Source organism: Macaca thibetana, chromosome 13, assembly GCF_024542745.1.
Source record: "Macaca thibetana thibetana isolate TM-01 chromosome 13, ASM2454274v1, whole genome shotgun sequence".
Lineage (NCBI taxonomy): Eukaryota > Metazoa > Chordata > Mammalia > Primates > Cercopithecidae > Macaca > Macaca thibetana.
Window position 1 is genome coordinate 91,654,275 of NC_065590.1, and position 22,163 is coordinate 91,676,437.

A 22,163-nucleotide genomic window follows, 5' to 3' on the forward strand; every position below is an offset into this window, starting at 1 on the left:
GTACTTTTGCCTCTGTCTCTGCTCATCCCATTTCCCCCTACTTGAAATGCTTCTCCAGTGGATTAACATTCTGCCAGTTGTTAAAGACCTAGGGACAAGCTCCACGTCCTCCAGGAAATCCCTGCAGACTCTGGCCTTCGTTGCCTTTTCTGAGCGCCCGTAGCATCCTTCCTCTGTTACCTTTCATTGGCTTGATCCCCTGCATTGGATAACTTTGGTGGCTTATTTTAAAACCACTGTTTGAACTCTCTCTACGTGCTAGGCAAAGAATACACAAATGAACATTAGCATTTCAGTGGGGTACCTTTACCGTTTCTGTTTTATAGAAACTGACTTGATAAGACAGGCTCAGTGACTTGGCTGATCTCACGTAGATTAATTAACAAGGAACGCACCAGGACCGGGACACAAGTCGTTCCCAAGACAAGCAATAGTCCTTGTCCTTCCTACTCATAAAAGGGTTAACCTAGCATTTCCTTGCCGCGGTCAGGGTCAGTTCACTCCACTCCCTTCCCCGTGAATCAAAAGCGGCCGCGGCTAGGGAAGCTTGTCCTGTGAGGGATTCCGTAGAGGCGCTCCTCCACTGCTTGAGTCCCGGGCGAACATGGCGGCCCCCGAGTCAGGGCCGGCTTTGAGTACAAGCGCTGCAGAGGGTGAGGAGGAGACGATTCTCTATGACTTGTTGGTCAACACCGAGTGGCCACCGGAGACTGAAGTACAGGTGAACCAGGCCCGTCTACAGCAGCAGCCAACTTGACGCGGGCGCTTCGTGGGCAGAGCCACGTAGCAGGAGCCACGTAGGGGAGTGAAGCCGGGTGGGCGGGGGGCCTGATGGCTTGTGTGGTCGCCCTGGCAACGGCACCTTGGGCTACCGGGGGTCTGGGGCTCCTAAGGCGGGGTGGGGTCGTGGTCCCTGAGATTCCTCCTGGGCTCAGAATTCGGTTTTTGGGGGCTGGAACTTCGTGTTCTGCGGAGCGTAGGATCCCACTCTGGTTGTTAGTTTCTCTCTGTTTTCGGAGGGGTGCAGATTGTTAGTTTCACTCTCTGTATTCGGAGGGGAAGGCACAGCGCTGGACTAAAGGGTCCTTTCTCCTACCTGGACTCTCGGTGGTCCCTTCTCGCAGTCTGGCTAGGGCTAGTACGGGCGGACGCTTAACGGTGTGAGAATTTTCCAGGACCTTACAGTCTTCAGCATCTGGCAGGCTGCTGCAGAGTGCGGAATCTGAGCCTTTACAGCTACCTGGGGCTGGATCGCGCCAGTTCTTGTGTGTAACAATAAAAGAGCATTTAATAAGGGTGTGCGTGTCCGTTCGTCCGTCTCGGTGTCCCAGATGCTGTGCTAGGTGCTGAGGATACAGAGATAAATATGCTTTCGTGGAGCTTCTCCTCTAGAGGGGAGACAATCCTGTAAACGTTATTCATAATCTAGCGTTTTATGCGCTATAGTTAGCGATGTGAGCAAAATGCCACGGAAGTGAAGGGTAAAGAACTGCTGACTGGGATTGGGATCTCCGCTAGAGAAGGATTATAGAGGTTGATAATTTATAGACTGGATCTTGGGATTATCAGTTATTTGGTAGTGAGGGCCTCCCGGGTCTGTGGTGAAGAGTAGGAACCACGGATCCATGTTTATTTAATAGATATTTATTGAGTGCTTAACACATGCCAGTTACTGTTTTGGACCCAGAGGAAGCAGCCAGATCGAAAAGAACCTTTATTAAAGATTATGTAGTCCAGCCCATATGAGTTATCTTACATTTTTTTATGAGTGTTTCTTTGCTGGAGAAACGACTCATTTTTCAGCCTAAAGTTTGTATTTTTTTCCCCTGTAGCCTCCTTCCCACTGCAGTTTGTGCTTATTTTGAATAATGTATTTTGTAGAACGGGTAGAGATCTGCATGTTTTGCCGTTTAATTTCAAGTGCTTAATTTGTCTTAATGTGAATATTTTTTGGGTTATGCAGCTAGGAAGCTGTTGCTGCGGCAGCTGGTTAGATAAGTTTCCACTCCTTAACACTCATTGGTTAATTGCAGTAATGTTTCAGAATGCTTAGCATAAATTGATTCCAAAAAAGTAACCACAGAATTAACTTACTTTGAAACCCTTAGCACTTTGTTTTGTGTTTATGTGTTGGGGGTGGGGGAATTCTATTGATTTCTGCATTCTATCGATTTCTGCATTCTATTGATTTCAGCTGTTGAACTATAAGCTCTTGGAGGGCAGCTACATCTGATTCATCTTTATATCTCTCCCCAGGGCCAAATTGTGCCTTGCATGAATCCCACCATCAATTCTTGTTTGTTGAGTGAAATAACTTTTCTGTTTTTTAAAAAATCTGTCTACACTTACTGTGTGTCCATTGTGCTTTTCTTGACAGCACTGTAGTGCACCTTATGCAGTGCCTAGTGTCATGAACCTACCCACAGTGTGTTCAGTCTATACTTATGGAATGGAATTATTTAATATAGCAATTACGTATCGCTGTATGTTTTGTTAGTAGCATTGTCTGGATGGATATACAACAGATAGTCAATGAATTTGCCTTGGAGATATGACCACTTTTCCTGTGAGCAAAACTTACAGCTTCAATAGAGTGTGCTGAATTGGCAACCAGTGTGGTCTTTGGCCTTGACTTCTCTTGTCTTTGGATTGGTATTTGATTTGGAAACAGTTTCTAGCTTCAATCTTTGTTCTTACCTGCAAGGTTAGTCCTGACATGTGCCTGTAGCTCTGCTATGCTCCCTTTACTCCTATTGTCCCCCATCCTGAGTCTACCTTTTTCTTTTTTTTTGAGACAGGGTCTCACTCTGTCACCCAGGCTGGAGTGCAGTGGCATGATCAGGGCTCAGTAGCTTCAACCTCCCAGGTCACCTCAGCTTCCCAAGTAGCTGGGACTATAGGCACGCACCGTCATGCCTGGCTAATTTTTGTATTTTTTGTAGAGACGAGGTTTTGCCATGTTGCTCAAGCTGGTCTGGAGTTCCTGGGCTCAAGCAGTTGGCCCACTTTGGCGTCCCAAAGTGCTGGGATTACAAGCGTGAGCCACTGCACCTGCACATTCAGTCTTTAAGTAGTTTTAAGACACTGCTTCCCTGTGCCCAAAACTCTGGATATTAGTAAATAAAAATAAGTTTACATTGTATAAGCAATACTAGTCTAATACTAGAGGATTCAAATGTAAGGGCTTTGTTTTAAATTCCAGCCTAGAGGCAACCGAAAGCATGGTGCATCCTTTATCATCACGAAAGCAATTCGAGGTAAATATAGCTTATTTCTCTACAGTAATGATATGGTTAACAGTTAAAATGTGTTCTTTAGACTTCTGGTGTGGAGACTAATAAAAGTGACGTGTTATCTGAGTTTAATTATATATATATATAGACACATGTATGTATATGTATACATTTGTATATTTACACATGCACATTTTTAATGCAGCTTAAAGTATATAGCCTTGGTTTAACCATTATGGGTGTATTCTAGAACAGGTGTCCCCAGTTCCTGGGCCGTGGACTGGTACCAGTCTGTGGTCTGTTAGGAACCAGGCTGCACAGCAGGAGGTGAGCGATAGGTGAGTGAGCATTACCACCTGAGCTCCACTTCCTGTCAGATAAGTGGCAGCATTAGATTATCACGGAAGTGCGAACCCTATTGTGCACTGCACATGTGAGGGATCTAGGGTGCGTGGAAAAATTGTCTTCCACAAAACCAGTCCCTGGTGCCAAAAAGGTTGGGGACCGCTGTTCTAGAAGGAATGAAGGTCAAAGCCAGTATGAGTCTCAGAAAGTCTGTGGATGTTGAAGGTGAAAATGCCCTGAGAGACTATTTTAAGGGGTTTATGTGATGTTTCCGATACATCTGGTCAGAGATACTCAAATTACACATTTGGTAAGCCAGGGTATTCATTTAACTCCTGACAGATTTTACGTATGAACTAACAAGAGTCTGAGAAAGGATTGAGCACTAGGTTTACTGAGCTGGTGCCACGACAGGTTTATCATATTAATTGATAGAGTCCTTTTATCAGACCAGAAAGGGTCGGTGCTCCTTTACGTTTTTAGATAAGAAAACTTGCCCAAGGTCATTCATTTGGAATTTGACTGCACGTCTTCTGGCTCCAAAGTCCATCCTTTTATACCAGTGAATTTAAGTTCGTTATAAAGAGAAAATTCATTTTCACAGAAGTACTTGAAATTAACTATAATCTTCTGATTATACTTTTATCTTCTGATAAAATTATAGTTAATTTTAGTTAATTTTATCTTCTGATACAAGAAACACTAGCATATTCAGTTTTCATAATGACAAATGCTTTAAATTTTAAGAATTTAGAAAATGCGTACAAATAATAAAAATTCATTGTAGAAATACAGACACTATAGATAACTACAAATTAGAAAAAAATTTGTCCTCGTCTTACCACCTAGAGAGAATCTGTTATTCTTTAGATCTTTTTCCATCGATGTATACCTAACTGCATACACAGGTACACACATACGTGTACATTTAAAATAGGATGATAGAAAGCATTGTCTTTTCATAGCATGTTAGAGGTTTTGTTTTCCATGGGCTTTCCCATTTGAGGTATTATTATGTTTAAAATCTTCGCTATGAAGTGTAAAATAGTATCTTGTTTTAATTTTTATACAAATATTTTGTTTTTTAAGGGGTGATTATTATAACTTCTAGTCCATGGTTTCATGAAAGCTTCTTAGATTAAATTTAACATCTCAAACCACTTTTATTTCTTGAACAGTTAGGAAATACCTGAAACTTTTGAATAACACAGAAACTTGGAATTTAATAAATATATGACCCTGTAAATGTTATAATGTATATTAGGTTATATTTAGTCTCTCATTTTAAGAGTTGTGTTATTTTTTTTAATGACTCACTCTGTAGTATATTTTAGATTTGTCATCTATAAATCTAATTTGAAAATGATTCTTGAAGAACAACTGATTTATAATTGGCTTTGCCATTTCTTTTAATTACAGATCGTTTATTATTTTTACGCCAATACATCTGGTACAGGTGAGTTTTGGTTCTTCAGATAAACAGTGTGAACATCAAATATAAGCAATATTATTCTATATATGATTTGTTTTCATAAATGAATTCTAGATCATGAGAAAGTTGCTGACATTCAGGCAAACTCAGCATGAGACATTTCAAACATTTAAGTATAATCCGACAAGATATCTCAGTAGACTTAGAGTAGTTTTTGTTCCCTTAGTTGCTATTAAGAATGTCTCATGACAATTTCTGCTTCCTCTGATGACTGTTCTCAGGCTTGTCTTGAATGTCCATATGAAGCATCTGTAGCTTGCATACCTTTGAAAAAACATTTTTGTTCTTGTCACATCATCTCACTTGTGGTTAATATTCAACTGCTGTGTATCAGAGAAGGTTCTTTAGGTTTCAGTTCTTGTATACTTTTTAATTCCTTGAGTGCTAAGTATATTTTCAGGCAGGATGCTAATCTCCAGCTTTAGAAAGAACAAAGAAATAATTATTATGACAAAAAAGTTATAATTCTGCTTTTAGATACATGCGTAGGAATTGTTTTGTAGAATTATTTAGATAGATTGCTTTTTCCCTGGGAATATCTTGTCATAAAGTTCCAGAGATAATATAGTTCCATAGAAGAGACCTTTGGCACTTCTCTAGGGCTTGCTCCAATGTCTTTCTGCTTTTACTCTATGTATGTGTGTATGTGCATACATATGTATATATATGTATATATGTATACATATTTACCATTTCTATACTTAATTGTATCACTTTTTTGTGGGTGTGGGCTATGATAGGATAGAGCAATGAGTAGGAAGAGAGAGTGGAAGTAGAGGATAGGAGTATGGGAGGTGGGCTGTGTTTTCTGACCTCTCCAGGTGACAACTTGTTAGTCCCGAACACCCTTGGATAAGATGTTAAGCTTGTCTTGTTCAGGTTACTGCTTGATAATTCTTTTTGTTATTTATTGAGAAGGAAGACTCAAAAAGTTAACTCTGATACAAGCCCTATCCTCTGTATGAGAACCTTATGATCAGGCGTCGTAAGTAGACAAGGTATCTTTTTGTCTCCCTTCCTCCTGAGAAGCCGTTGTCCTTGAATTGGCTGTGTTGATCATTGTACAGGTTGCAAATGCACCATGAAGTGATTAATCTGTCTCATGATGTGCTACTTTCAAAAAGATTATTGTTCCATTTGTGCTCTTGAGTTTATGGTAATTAAACCCAAAGGTTTTGGGGTCAATATTTGTTTCAAGTAGCTTTTTCTTATTTTTTTAAAAAAGTTCTTTTCTTTTAATTATACTGAGAATTATTGACAATATAATAAACCTGTATCAACTAGCTCTTTTTCTTTTTATGCAAAATGTTACATCTCAAGTCCTTTACCTTTCTCCTTTCCCTTCCCTTCCAGAGGAAATTATCCTCATATAGATAGTATTCACATACATGTTTCATATCTTCATTATATTTTTGTAACTGCCTTTTGATATTATTTTGTGTTTTAAAAAATGAGCATAAATGTGTTACATATATATATATTTATATATTTTTTTTTTTTAAAGAGAGGGTCTTATTGTGTTGGTCAGGCTGTAGTACAGTGGCTCTTCACAGGCAAGATCATGGTACACTGTAGTTTTAAACTCCTGGGCTCAAGCAGTCCTCCTGCCTCAGCCTCCCGTGTAGCTGAGACTATAGGCACATACCATCGCGCCTGGCCACTAACATTTTGAAATCCTATTTTGTCTTTTCTGATTTCCATAATGTATTTTTTTTCTATTTTTCTTTCATGGAATTATGTTCTTTATTCTTCTTTTCCATCTGTTTTCTTGATTTCTTCAGGTATTAGTCCTCTAATTTGCTGTGTCTACTTATCACTTATAGTGGGTAGTTTCGTGTCTTTTGTGAATGGTTTTATTTTGAACTTACGCTTGCAGATTCTTCCATCATGTGAGTAAAGTGAAATTGTAATCTGGTCTTGCATGTAGTACAGACTTGGACTTTCACGTTTTCATGGGAGATTTGATTCCGGTCCTCCACAGAACCGTGGTTCCAGGGAAGAAGAGAGTCTGTAGTCTCCCTGGGCCTATGGTGAAGTGTTTCTGGTTCCTTAAGTGACCTGGTGCAGTCATTGCTTTTGCAGGATTCTCACTTCCAACTCCTGTCCTCTCTTTGGTTCAATGGCTCATTTCCTAGCCTGCGTGCTAAGTCCTGTTTTGAGTCCTTGTCTCTCTCTTTACCCTGTGCCCAATTCTAGCTTTCGGTGACCTTTTCATTTCTAGTACTTGGAAATTTATCTTTCTTTCTTGTGAGTTTAACTCGATGCTAACATTTGTTTTTGTTACAGTTGAGCCAGAGTTCCTAGGTAGTTAGAGCAGAAAGGGTTGGTGTAAGTGTACTCTGCTCTGTCATTGGTATGCTAGATGGCTGTTTCCTGGGAAATACATAACTATACCTTTGAACACACCACTGTGTTTTTTGGAAATAGAGAAATATATATGGTCAAATTTCAGCTACCAAATAGTAACTTTTGGTTTTGGATTTGCTAATATTCAAATTTTATATTCTAATGGAAAAAAAATCTCTCTCTGTCTCTCTGTAAGTATATGTGCTCTTTGTCTGCTTATATGTGGTTTTCATGAGTAGATTTTAAGCTAACTAATGTGTTGTAGTTTCAGCCCTGCACCTTTTTTGCTCCCTGATGGACTGGTTCGCTTGATTAATAAACAAATAAACTGGCATTTGGTACTAGCAAGGTAAGGAAGTGTAAAATTCATATGTGTTTCTATCTGGATTTGCTTTTACATTTCATTATGGATGTTGATTTTGGAATCCTCATGGCTTTCAGTCTTTTTATTGTATGTAAATCTCTTTGTTGCAAATATTTAGTATTGTTTAAACATGTTAATTCATGCTGTATTAAATCATTTCGTATGCTTTTGTACCTATATCCTCATCTAATTGTAAGGTCAAAAGATGGATAATTAAAGCATGTGAACAAATTTAGAAATGATTTTTAACTTATTAAAGTTAAAAATTAAACTTATTAAATAATTATTAAACTTATTAAATAATTCCATCTGTGTTGAAAACTGCTACAGATATTGATAATAGATTTTCTTCCCCCTCTTTCTTCTCCATAAAAGCAATGGAAAGCTTTTGGCTGCTGTTCAAGATCAGTGTGTGGAAATCAGGTAATTGTTAATATTATTCATATTCAAGATTTCCTTTGAGAAACGTTTGTTACTCTGTAAATGGAAACTAAGATTTTTATAGGGGGTATATTTAAAAGGATTTTATTTTTAACTCACTTAATTTTGTGAGTGTCAAACACCAACTTATGCCAGTTGGAAAATTAAGGATGCTTTCTCAGAGTTATATGCTTATCTTTCTCCTTCCCCAGATCATTCTGTTGCTTCTTAAGAAATTTTACTTTCTTGGTAAACGAGGCCTATCCTCCAGAACTGTGGAAATCACTTTGTTTGACTATTTACTGCTACATCAGCTAAACAGACACTCAGGAAGGTGTAAAAGAGTAGGGATGGTTCAGCACTTTGGGAGGCTGCGGCGGGCGGATCACAAGGTCAAGAGATTGAGATCATCCTGGCCAACATGGTGAAACCCTGACTCTCCTAAAATTACAAAAATTCGCTGGGCATGCTGGCGTGCACCTGTAGTTCCAGCTATTCGGGAGGCTGAGGCAGGAGAATTGCTTGAACCTGGGAGGCAGTGAGCCGAGAACTGGTTGCAGTGAGCAGAGATTGTGCCACTGCACTCCAGTCTGGCGACAGAGCGAGACTCCATCTCAAAAAAAAAAAAAAAAAAGGGATGGTTTTGCTCTGTTGGTTCAAAACTGTAGATTGAATATGGGTGTTCAAAAGACCAAGGTTACGTATTACTTGAGACCAATTATGCTGTCTGTCGTCTTGAGACATTCAGTGGTATTATATACACATCTAAAGACGTCTCTAAACTGGACTTTTCAGGTGTTTTATTTTTAAACAATGTATCAGTTATGAAAGAAATATCCATAGCAACTAAGAAAAATGAGTTCATTCTTTAGGAAATGTTATTAGGAAAATCATGTGGAAGAGGAATATATTTACTATTCATTAAGTGGAAGTGGACCGTTATAAAGGTCTTCATTATTGTCATCTTCACATGGAGTGGGCTGAGGAGGAGGAGGAAGAAGGGAAGGTGGTCCTGCTGTCTCGGAGTGGTAGAGGTAGAAGAAAATCCACATAGACATGGACCTGCACAGTTGAAACCTGTGTTGTTCAAGGATCAACTGTAGTAATTCCATATTTCCTTGAGTGCACATAGCGAAGTTTAATCTCTTTATACTGGATATTATTTTCCTCCTTTATAAATGAGACCATACCAGTTTTTTTGATATTCATATGTATCTGTAATTATTTCCTGGGGATAACTTTATAGAAATAGAATTGTTAGGTCAAACGCTACCGACATGAAGGTTTTGGATAATTGTTTTTAAATTATTTTCTAGAAGGTTTGCCAGTTTTCATTTTTAAATATTTTATAGTAATTATGCTACTTGGTATATATTTCAGGATCACAGATTTAAAACAGGTTATTGATTTAAATATGGTGACGTATTAAGGCTCTTTGATTTCTTAAAATACGACTTTTTTCCCCTAAGTGATCAAACTTTGTAATATGATACAGACCAGTGGTTCTTAATTAGGATTGATGTATCCAGCAAAAAAATATTTTTGCTTGGGCCCCATCCCAGATTTCTTGATTCAGAACCTTTAGGGATGGGGACCAGACATCTCTATTGTATGAAAAGACCATGGTAAATTCACTTAGGCTGTGTCACTATATTCCATGTATATATCTCCATACAAAGTAGCTGTGTATCTGATGCAATAAGAAGGTTGGAAGAAAATATTGTCACTGACAAAAGGGTCATAATTGAGCCACAAAACCATGTCTGAGAGGAGAAATGATTGAGCATTGTATATAGAGACTATCTAGTCCACAGTATCTGGTATTTTATGGTTCTATACAATGTTATGATAAAACTTTTGCCTTGATTTTACATGTTTTACAGGTCTGCAAAAGATGATTTTACATCCATTATCGGGAAATGTCAAGGTAAGAGTTTCCAAAATATTTAAAGAATGAAAATTTCAAATGTGCAATGGTTTACAATGTTTCTTAAAAGTTAGGATAGATATTAAATGTTTATTAAGGATTATCATGACTATTAAAATAATTAAACAACATAACTGCTTTTTTTTTTTTTTTTTTTTTTTTTTTTTTTACTGTCTTAAATATTTTGCTTTAAAATGGTTCATTTTGGTGAGATTTGGAAACTGGGTTCCAAAAAATGTCTAAGCCAGTTTTGGGATGAAGTATTTTTAACTGTCTGTAGCCTTTTATTTTGGATTAAATGCAGAAATAAATAGGTGTAAGTCAAGAGTTAGAAACAGACTAGTAAAAAGTCTAGGATTTGGTCATGTTTAAAATATATTCAGCAAAAATTTACTGACTGTAATTTATGTGTATGTGCTGTTTTGCTGGGTGCTTGAGGTATGATTGTGAGCAAAAAGACCTGGTCTTTTATCTCATGAAGCATATAGATGCTCAAATATATAATTACAAACTTTGACAAATCTAATTAAGGAAAAATTAAATCCCATGAGATTTCTCAACCAGGGGTGGCAGATGAGATGGCTGAGAAAGAAAAATGACTTTTGGAAAGCAACTTTAAGAATGAGTAGTCTGGGCACAGTGGCTCATACCTGTAATCCCAGTACTTTGGGAGGCTGAGGTGGGCGGATCACTTGCGGTCAGGAGTTTGAGACCTGCTTGGCTGACATGGTGAAACCCCGTCTCTATTAAAAATACAAAAATTAGCCAGGCGTGGTGACACATGCCTGTAATTCCAACTACCTGGGAGGCCAAGGCAAGAGAATCGCTTGAACCTGGGAGATGGAGGTGACAGTGAGCCAAGATTGAGCCACTGGACTCCAGCATGGGCAACAGAGTCAGACTCTGCCTCAAAAAAAAAAAAAAAAAAAAAAGAATGACTAGAAGGTAGAAGAAGACAGGGAGTATTTCGGTCTGCAGGAGCAGTGTATGAAAAGGCAGAAGGAGCTGGGCGTGGTGGCTCATGCCTATAATCCCAGCACTTTGGGAGGCCAAGGTGGGTGGATCACAGGGTCAGGAGTTCGAGACCAGCCTGACCAACATGGTGAAACACCGTCTCTACTAAAAATACAAAAATTAGCCAGGCATAATGGTATGTGCCTGTAATCCCAGCTACTCAGGAGGCTGAGGCAGGAGAATCGCTTGAATTTAGGAGGAGGAGGTTGCAGTGAGCCAAGATCACGCTACTGCCCTCCAGCCTGGGCGGCAACAGTGAGACTCCATCTCAAAAAAGAAAGAAAAAAAAGAAAAGGTAGAAGGAACCTTATGGGAGAGAAAGAGAGTGGTTTTAGGAAAATGCATCTATTACCTTTGTTTTATTTACAGGACCTGCAGTTCCATCTGTCTGATCTTGTGTTAGTTTAACTGTGTAATTGTTGTAGGAAGTATAATGATGGTAATCATGGTCATTGTGTTCATTTATATACAAACATTTATAGTGTTCTTACTGTATGCCTGGCACTGTATTTAGGGCTTTATATGATTTTCTTGTGTAATAGAAATAAAGCAGTATAAATATTTTATCTTAAAACAGTATTAGGATAAAATATATATTTGACATCAATAGAGAGCAAGGAGGTGGGAGGCACTGGTAGTTTTCAGAACTATAATATGGTAATACAGAAGATTCCCCCACTCCCTCATGGAAATACTGTTATTTTTAATTTTTAAAAATTTTTTTTATTTTTTGAGATAGGGCCTGGCAACAGGGCCTCACTCTCTTGCCAGGCTGGAGGGCAGTGGTGTGATCATGGTTCACTGCAGCCTGACCTTGTGGGCTGAAGCGATCTTCCTGCCTCAGCCTCCTGAGTAGCTGAGACCGTAGGCACGCATCAGTACACCTGGCTAACTTTTTATTATTTTAAAATTTTTTTGTAGAGACGAGGTTCTTGCCTTGTTGCCCAGGCTAGCCTCAAACTCCTGGGCTCAAGCAGTTCTCCTGCCTCAGCCTCCCAAAGTGCTGGGATTATAGGTGTGAGCCACTGTGCCCAGCCTTTAAGAGAGAGAGAACGGATAATCATTGTAATTGTACTAAGTGCCATGATGGAGAAGAATCACTTTCAGCTTAACTTTACCAAGCCCTGGGAGCCTGTTTATTATTTATATAGTAATTTTATTTATTTATTTATCTTTTTGAGACAGGGTCTCAGTCTTTCGCTCAGGCTGGAGTTCAGTGGCATGATCATGGCTCACTGCAGCCTCAACCTCCTGGGCTCAGGTGATCCTCCCATCTAAGTTTCCCAGGTGGCTGGGGCTACAGGTCCATGTCACCATGCCCAGCTAATTTTTTGTATTTTTGATAGATACAGGGGTTTGCCATGTTGCCCAGCCTGGTGCACTCATGGGCTCAAGTGATCCTCCCACCTTGGCCTCCCGAAGTGCTGACATTACAGGCGTGAGCCACTGTGCTCAGCCTTTTTAAATAGCTCTTTTATTCCACTTGTGTACTTTCACCATCACAGCCTTAGTTCAGGCTCTTCACGTTTTTTGCTTGGTGTCTTACAACAGTCTGCTGACAAAGTTTTCTTCTGTATGCCCTTTAGTAATCCACACTTCATACTCCTTGACAAATTGATCATTTAAAAAACACTATTCTAGCAGGTAACCATTCACATCTGACTTAACTGCTTTCTAGATTTCTAGAAACCTTGGGCAAGTTACTTTACCTCTCTGAGCCCCAGTTTCATTATCTGTAAAATGGGCATAATTTTATGAAATTGAGTTGTGGAAAAATTAGATGAATTAATGAGTGTAAAACTCTCGCCACAGTGTCTGACACACCATGAGTACTTAGGAGATGTTAAGCTGTTGTTATAATTACTGTTACTATGATTCTGCCTGAAATCTGTTAGTTGTTTGCTATTGACTGGAATACAGTTCAGTTTTTCTAATTTACGATAAAAGACTTTTCACAATCAGCCTGTCTATCCTGTGAGAATTCCCTGCCATATGTCTTACGTTCTAGCACTAAACAGTGTGCGATTTTCTAACTCCATTGTGTTCTTCATGTCTTCATGCCATCATGTACAGATGGTTCCTTTTCTCGGAAGCTCCTACCTTTATATTGAATTAATTAGTCTCGTATGTTTTAGATCAAGCATCAGCTCTTCTCCCTGTATTTGTTCCCACCATTTGTACATCTTCATGTTTCCCAACTAGTTGCTTGTGCCTATATCACAACACTTACCTAGTCTGCTTTCCTTATTTATTTAATTTTTATATATTTTTTGAGACGAAGTCTTGCTCTGTCGTGCAGGCTGGGGTGCAGTGGTATGATCTCGGCTCACTGTAACCTCTGCCTCCCGGGTTCATATGATTCTCCTGCCTCAGCCTCCTGAAGTTGCTGGGATTACAGGTGCGTGCCATCACACCTGGCAATTTTTTGTATTTTTAGTAGAGATGGGGTTTTACTATGTTGGCCAGGCTGGTCTCGAACTCCTGACCTCAGGTGATCCACCATCCTCGGCCTCCCAAAGTGCTGGGATTACAGGCTTTGAGTCACTGCGCCTTGCCTGATTTCCTTTTGTAATTGTTGATTTACTTGTTGGATTCCCAGTTAGTTTGTAAATTATTTGACAGCAGGGTTCATATCTTACTCAACATACATTTTTTTTTTTTCGTGCTTAGCACGGTGCCTGACATACTGTAGGCACACAATTTTTGACCCTATCAAGTGGGTAATAGCACTTGGGAACTATTCAAATGGTTTTTATGGATGAACGTATATACCAACAAAGTTTGTTTGCCTGTTTCTTGTTTAACTTTAGAAATTCACAAGAGTGTATATATATATTTATTATATATAACACTGTCTATATTATGCATATTATAATGATCCATATATAAATTTGTGGATACTTATCATGGCATTAGTATTTTTTATTCCTTATGTATACATGTGTATACATGGCATGAATAGAGCAATAAGGGTGGATAAGAAGACCTGTTTGTCTAACCCTTTTGGGAATAATAGAAGGGGAGGTAGTATTTAAGTGTGAATATCTAAAGCTTGGGGCTCTAGCCCTTTTTGAATATACCTTCTGTAGTTTCCTCACCAGTGCTTATTAGAGTAGACCAGGCCTTGCTTAAATAACGTGTAAAGGTCAAGAGTTCCCAGAAGAATAATTTGGTGGGTGTTCAACTGCCTTTTTATCTGGTGCAGCCTTTCACTGGGCTTGGGGGGCCTGGGATAGGTTTCTGAGGAGCATGCTTAGAGTGTTGGAGTGATTCAGATATACAGGGTTCTTTTGAGCTTTGACATTAGACACCTGCTCCTAGCCAGTAAGTAAACCAAGAAATCTACAAATTAACATGAAAATGGGAAGCTTTACCCTTCTGTATTTTATACAAATTATAATATTTGTCAGAGTTTTTAGTGTGTACAGTTAATGTGGCAGCAAGGATAAGAAGATAATGCTTTGAGAGCTAATGTTTTATTTTGATGGCTTCTGAGTGTGTGAATTTATGACCTTAATACTGCATTAATGGCTTCTTTCCATTTCACATAATGTGAGGTAATGATCATTTGCTTGTTATCTGACTCATCTTTATGGGAATAACTCCCATATGCCAAATGATATCTCATGTGTGTGCCTGGAGAAAAGGAGCCAGATTGTTGTTAATGCATTTTTGAAACTACATATTGCAGAGTCTACAAACTGAAATAGGAGCTATTTGGTTCTACTTTGATATTTTTCAATTATTGTTTTATAAAATACGTGCCATTTGAGAATGTTTTAAATGTGGATTGTAACTTGTTTTGGCTCTGTTAGGCCATAAATAGTAATTCAGTTTTCTCTTTCTACCTGAATAATGACCTGAAAATAGCACATGAAATTAGAGTTTTTAAAAAGAGTTGTACTCTGTTAATCAACAGATTTTTTTCATATTTTTGATTTTGAGATACCATAAATGGGAGTTTCCTAATTGTACACAGCAACTTGCCTACTATAGGTATGGTGAGGTCCCATCAGCCCTCTGTGGCTGGATGGGCACTCTGACAGCCTGAGCCTCTACTGGTTGCCTCTGGCTTCCAGCAGCCTCATCAGTTTACTGTTAGATGCCATACAAATATGATTTTCTCTGTGTGTGTTGACAGGAAAAAGGTTGGGAAGGATAGACTATTTGAAACACCCAGACTTGGTTTTTTTTGTTTTGTTTTGAGACAGAGTCTGACTCTGTTACCCAGGCTGGAGTACAGTGGTGTGATCTAGGCTCACTGCAACCTCTACTTCCGGGGTTCAAGTGATTCTCCTGCCTCAGCCTTCTGAGTAGCTGGGATTACAGGCACCTGCTACCACGCCTAGCTAATTTTTGTATTTTTAGTAGAGCCGGGGGTTCATCATGTTGATTAGGCATGTCTCGAACTCCTAACATCAAGTGATACACACCTGCCTCGGCCTCCCAGAGTGCTGGGCTTACAGCTGTGAGCCACTGGGCCTGACTGAAACACCCAGACTTTGAAATGAAGCATTTTGTTTCAGAATTGTGATTCAGGATCCTCAGATTGTATGATAACTGTTTTCCCTTTTTTGTAAGTTTCGATAAAGTAATTTTTTCCTATTGAAAAAATAATACACATTCTTCGTAGAAACTTTAGAAACTTAAAATGAGCAAAAAGTAGAAAAGAAAAATAAACTCAACACCAAGAGATAAATACTATCAACATTTTATTATCTATTGTGTCATAGAATTTTTGGACCTGTTACTGAAGATATGTTCTATGAAAATAAGTGTTTTGTAATCTGATTTCTTCACTTAAAGATAGATTGTTAAAAAAAGAGTTATTTTTAGGTTGAAGTTTAAGAAGCATTTTCCAGAGTATCTTTTTTGATCGTTTCTACTGGATAGCAACTTAGGTGTTAGGACATGGTCTTCCAGCTATCCAGATAATCCAGGAAATGCTTATGAACTTGATCTCTGAGCAGCAAGCAACTAGATATTGTATTTGATTCCACCAGCAAGGGAAAATCATCATGAGGCATTTATGCAGATAATTGTATAAAACATAGCAAATTATTGCGTCTGCGTTCATGAAGGATATTGGTATCTAGATTGCTCTTTTGTAATGTCATTCTGGTTTGGTATTGGAGTAGTGCTGGTTTGAAAAGGGTTGGCAAGTGTTCCCTCCTTTTTTATTTTCTGAAACAGTTTGTGTGGAATTGAATTATTTCTTCCTTAAATGTTTGATGGAATTCACCAGTGAAACTTGGAGTTTTCTTGTAAGCAGTCTTTTAATTAGATTAATCAATTTAAAATTTTGAGTTTAATTAAAATAGATTAAGAAGGCTTTTAAAAATTTTTGTTTACTTTTATTTTAGTTTTTGTGGAATTTTTCCCTAAATTGTAGAAATTATTTGCTTAATGTTTATAATATTCCCTAGTACCCTTCTGTCTGTAGGATCTGTACTGACATCCCCTCTATTGGTTTTGAGATTTGTACTTGATATTTCTCTCTTAAATCAGTCAGGCCAGAGTTTTGTCCATTTATTAGTATTCTTCAAGAAAAAAGTTTTGGATTTTGTGGATTTCTTTTTTTCCTTACCTTGATTTTTGCCCTTATTAGTTCCTTTCTTCTGCATGCAGGATTTAATTTGCTCTCATTGTTGTAGATGGAAGGTGGAAATTTAGATTACTGAATTTAAACTTTTTTTCATATATAAACATTTAAGCCTATTCTAATATAAGCATCTTTTTGTTAATTACATCTAATTTAATTCTGTTGTTGCCAGAGAACATAAACAAGAACATTTAACCTTTTTCATTTATTGAGGCTTGATTTATGGCCTAGCGTATATTCTGTCTTCATGAATGTTTCACATTTAAAAGAATTTGGTTCTTGGATATAGTGCAGGTATTGGATATAGGTTTTTTTTTTTTTTTTTTTTTTTGGCCAGCCAGAGTCTTGCTGTGTCACCCAGGCTGGAGTACAGTGGCACGATCTTGGCTCACTGCAACCTCCACTTCCTGGGTTCAAGCAGTTCTCATGCCTCAGCCTCCTAAGTAGCTGGGATCACAGGCATGCACCACGATACCCAGCTAAGTTTTGTATTTTTTAGTAGACATGGGATTTCACCATTTTGGACAGGCTGGTCTCGAACTCCTGACCTCGTTATCTGCCCGCCTTGGCCTCCCGAAGTGCTGGGATAACAGGCATGAGCCATTGAGCCTGGCTCTTTCAGCTGTTTAAAGATGTCATTGTTTTGTTTTTGACAAGAACTTGGGAGTCATTGCTATTGTTTCCTTAGATATAAGGTGTCTGTCCTTCCTTTGTCTGCTTTATTTTATTTATTATTTATTATTTATTTTTTATTTATTTATTTATTTATTTATTTATTTATTTTTTTGAGACGGAGTCTCGCTCTGTCGCCCAGGCTGGAGTGCAGTGGCCGGATCTCAGCTCACTGCAAGCTCTGCCTCCCGGGTTTACGCCATTCTCCTGCCTCAGCCTCCCGAGTAGCTGGGACTACAGGCGCCCGCCACCTCGCCCGGCTAGTTTTTTGTATTTTTTTTAGTAGAGACGGGGTTTCACCGTGTTAGCCAGGATGGTCTCGATCTCCTGACCTCGTGATCCACCCGTCTCGGCCTCCCAAAGTGCTGGGATTACAGGCTTGAGCCACCGCGCCCGGCCCCTTTGTCTGCTTTAAAATTTTCTCTTTGTTATTGTTTGTCAGACATTGATTATCATGTGCCTTGATGGCTTTCGAGTTTATCCTGCTTTAAGTTCATTAAGCTTCTAGATAAGCAGTTGTAGATTTCTTCAAATTTGCAAAGTTTATGGGTATTGTTTTTACCCAATTGATTTGTTTTAAATTTGTTGTGGCATCTTTTTCCATAGAGAATTCCCTCCCTCCCTTCCTCCCTTCCTCCTTTTCCTCTTTTCCTCCTTCCCTCCTTCCCTCTTTCCCACCTTTCTTCCTTCCTCCCTCCCTCCCTCCATCTACCATTTGTCACTTTTTTCTTTATAAAGTCAGAATTTCTTATATTTAGGCCTTTCTTATTGCATAATTGTTAAGGTTTTTCTCTTGTGTTCTTCTGGCGACACTATTAAACATTTACATATTTGGCTTCTCTGATGTCTTTCCATTCCCACTAGTTTGCCCTTACTCACTGGTTCTTAACTTGGAAGTAAAGAATGTACATACATGAGAGATTGTTCATTGAATTCACTATGAAAATGAGGAAACTGAGGCCATACCCAGGTCATACCCAGGTGTCTTGTGGTAGCACTGAGACGAGAACCCAGTGTTTATTATTTTTAAATTCTTGCTCATTTCCATTTCTAGTTTGGGTAAATGGGCACTGGACTGAAGTCTGCTCCTTGAGAATTTGGGTGTTTGTTATGTCCCACCAGAGTACTAGGCACTGGTCATAAACATTATGAACAAAATGGACACAGCTCCTGATATTTTGGAATTTATAGATTAACGAATAAGGCAGACAGTAAAAAGTCTGACAAATGATATGGTTTGGCTCTGTGTCCCCACCCAAATCTCATCTTGATTTGTACTCCCATAACTCCCACTGTCACGGGAGGGACCCAGTAGGAGATAATTGAATCATGGGTGGCAGTTTCACCCATATTGTTCTCGTGATAGTGAATAAGTCTCACGAGATCTAATGGTTTTATCAGGGGTTTCTGCTTTTGCATCTTCCTCATTCTTTCTTTGTCTTCTGCCATATGTGTAAGACGGGTCTTGCTTCTCCTTGCCTTCTGCCCATGATTGTGAGACTTCCCCAGCCACATGGAACTATAAGTTCAATTAAACCTCTTTCTTTTGTAAATTGCCCAGTCTCGGGTATGTCTTTATCAGCAGCATGAAAACGGACTGATATAACGAACAAATGTATAATTATTTGGTGTAAGAGCTGTGAAGGACATGAAATCATTGGACTGGTGAAAAATAATGGGGCTCAGAGGCTACTTAGGGTGGTCACAGAATGCCTTCTAAGGAAGCGCTATTTAAAGTGAAGCTTGAAAGATGAAAAAAAGCCAGTGAAGTGTTAGAGAAAGAGCGTTCCAGGCAGAGAAAATAGCATCCACAAAAGCACTGAGGTGGCAAAGAGCTTGGCAATTGGGCAGATTTGAAGAGCTACAGCTGATGAAATTATGAGTGGGGTGTAAACTTTTTCACCTTGCACATATCAGTTGTCAATTTGCTGGTTAACTTTTACCATCAGTGTTTTTTGCTTACTTTTCAGACAACTTCATTGACACCTGCTTTGTAAAAATCTGTACTGTTCATTTCTTTCCCAAGCCACACGAGCAACTGGAAAAATCCAGTGATAAAGTCTTTATTTCCACATTGTTACGTGAAATCTTATCTTGTAACGAAAATGTATTTTTATCTGGGTCAAAACACATGCTGAGTTTTCTGGAGTTACTGGTTGTAACTAGAAGTAATGGTAAAAGCAAATCCCTTGCAGATGCAGTGTAGTGCATAGAATCTATTTATCTTACCAAAATGAAATAAGAGAAAAAAATCTGTTATCACATGGCAGTGTTTCCTTAGCACATAAATATTTTTCAGAGCAAAATTGTCATCTTGCTGGTTTTTATGTAGCATCTGTGCATTTGCCAGTTTTTTATTCTTTTGTTATTTTGCACCTATGTTATTTTGCCCCTATGTCTGCTTTGAAGTTTGGTTTTTTATTTTAGCAGTCTAAAGACAAGGAACTGATTTTTTAAAAAAAGTTATTCCCACTTACAAAAATGGCTGTTCCAGAGTGTATGCAGTATCTTGTTCGGCTTTAATAAAATTAATTAGACTTATCCATGCTGAATGACCTCTCTGGGATTTTTTTGTGTGCTTTTAAACTATTGATCAATAATCAAAATAAACTTGTAAAATGAAGAAACTTTCCCCATATATTCCCACAATGTATATTACAGAAGTAAAGGGAAGTCTGAACTCTACACATTATTTCTTTTAGGTAGATAGATGACTTCTGTTATAGAATTCACATTTCATTGGTAGTCCTGGAGGGATGGTCCTTACCATTACCTTGCCATGTTAATAGAGATTTTTTTTCTGAGAGACATAGGTGTCACTCATTAGTGAAACATTAATCACTTTGTGTTCCAGATCCTGGGAATAGAATGTTGAGTAAGACATTGTTTCTGATTTCAATGACCTCAGAGACTTGTGGGGCAAATAATTATGTAAACAATAATATGATGTGATAAATGCTATGCAAGAGGTGTGTACAGAATATTTGGGGTCACAGAGCAGCCAGTTTTCAAGAGTGTCAAGGAAGGAGGGGGTAACAAACTAGACCTGGAAGGATGAGTAAGAGTGGAGATGAACAGCCTGGGTAGAGCAGCAATATGTATAAAATGCACATATGGGTGGAACACGGTGGCTTACACCTGTAATTCCAGCACTTTGGGAAGCTGAGGCAGGCGGATTACCTGAGGTCAGGAGTTCGAGACCAGCCTGGCCAACATGGTGAAACCCCGTCTCTACTAAAAATACAAACGAATTAGCCAGGCGTAATGGCACATGCCTGTAATCCAAGCTACTCAGGAGGCTGAGGCAGGAGAATTGCTTGAGCCCAGGAGATGGAGGTTGCAGTGAGTTGAGATTGCGCCGCTGCACTCCAGCCTGGGCGACAGAGTAAGACTCTGTCTCAAAAAAAAAAAAGGCACATATTTGCTCATTTGCCAGGTTGGCGTGGTATGAGTGGGTTATTAGGTATTTGACAGAGAAAGTGGTAGAAGGCAAAACTGGAAAGCTACAATGGGGCCTTTTGTGATGGGCCTTTCATATATATTGAGGAGTTTGGACTTGGTTCTGTTGGAAATGGAGAACCTTCAGGGATTTTAAAGTGGCAGAAGAATGTGATCTGCTTATCTTGTTATTTTAGAAAGATATCATTTTGACAGTATGGAGGAAGGAATAGAAGGGAAGAGACAGATGGCGGAAGACCTGTTAGTACGCCAGGCAGGAGATGGTGAGACCTGAGCTGGGATAGTAGCAGAGGCATCAAGAGAAGGCCATACATTGCTGGAGCATTTTTGAGGCAATTGTAAGGCCCTGGTGGAGAGGCGGCAGGTTGTAATGCCACCTGCACTGCGTGGGAAGACAGGATGCTGATGTTCTGGGTTTTGTTCTACTCTTGACTCGAGGTGTCACCTTGAATCTCCTGATTATTTTGAATTCTTGTTGGGAGAGGAAGAACACTTATCTGTCTACCTGACTCTTCAGTTCTGAAATTCCAATAAGAGGAAACTGAAGCAAACAAAACACAACAATAAAAAACCTCAAAGAAATCTGACTTAGAAATTCACATCCTCTTTTTCTTCTTTTGCAGCTGGTAGCCTTTCTCTCTATTTTACTGAAAATTCAGAACAGAAAAAAGTTCAGTTGTTGAGTTATTAGAATTATTAAGATGTTATCAAAATCTTGAAATTGTGTGATTGACTCATGAGTCCTTGATTTACCTGCCTCTTTCTATATATGTATGTATGTATATGTGTGTATATATATATGTGTATATATTCCTCCCCTTTCTAATACAATGTTAGTGTAGTCCCAATTTGTATCTTGGCATCTGTATTTGATGTATTTAAAAGATCAAGTTGCAATTTTTATTTTTTGCTTTTAGAGGAGCGAAACTCATTGGATTAGAATTGTTAATATTGTCTGCCCATTCTATATGCTTTAGATCTCTCTCAATATTACAGGTATTTTGCAGTGTATTATTCCTGGGCCATTACCAGACCAGGGGCTGCTCAGCATTCATCAGACCATGCATCAGTAGACTTTGCTTCTAAAATAAATAGGGCATAGTTGGCAGTGGTTTGTATTTCCCACTCTTACTTGAAGTGTGTTTCTGGAAACTGCTCTTTTTTATTGAGGGAAGCATTACTAGAGATTCTTAGGAGATGATGTAATTATTATACTTGAATACTTACTTTAGTTGCAGTTACTAAAAGCGTTAACTGGCTTTGTAATATATTGTTAAAAGCACCCCTTG

General features: G+C 38.7%; 1 protein-coding gene across 2 annotated transcripts in view; it reads left to right on the forward strand.

The window, feature by feature from the left end:
- Positions 1-560: 560 nt before the first annotated feature.
- The window catches only part of NBAS (NBAS subunit of NRZ tethering complex), a 394,766-nt gene continuing 373,163 nt past the window's right edge, over positions 561-22,163 (forward strand). The window contains exons 1-6 of one of the 2 annotated variants that reach the window (XM_050754036.1): positions 561-721; positions 3,203-3,257; positions 4,998-5,034; positions 7,688-7,765; positions 8,156-8,203; positions 10,084-10,127. In XM_050754036.1, the coding sequence (XP_050609993.1) occupies positions 605-721; positions 3,203-3,257; positions 4,998-5,034; positions 7,688-7,765; positions 8,156-8,203; positions 10,084-10,127 (379 nt within the window). In that variant the 5' untranslated portion in view covers positions 561-604. Of the gene's footprint in view, positions 722-3,202; positions 3,258-4,997; positions 5,035-7,687; positions 7,766-8,152; positions 8,204-10,083; positions 10,128-22,163 lie in introns of those variants that run through there. The other variant, XM_050754037.1, reaches the window with a different exon arrangement.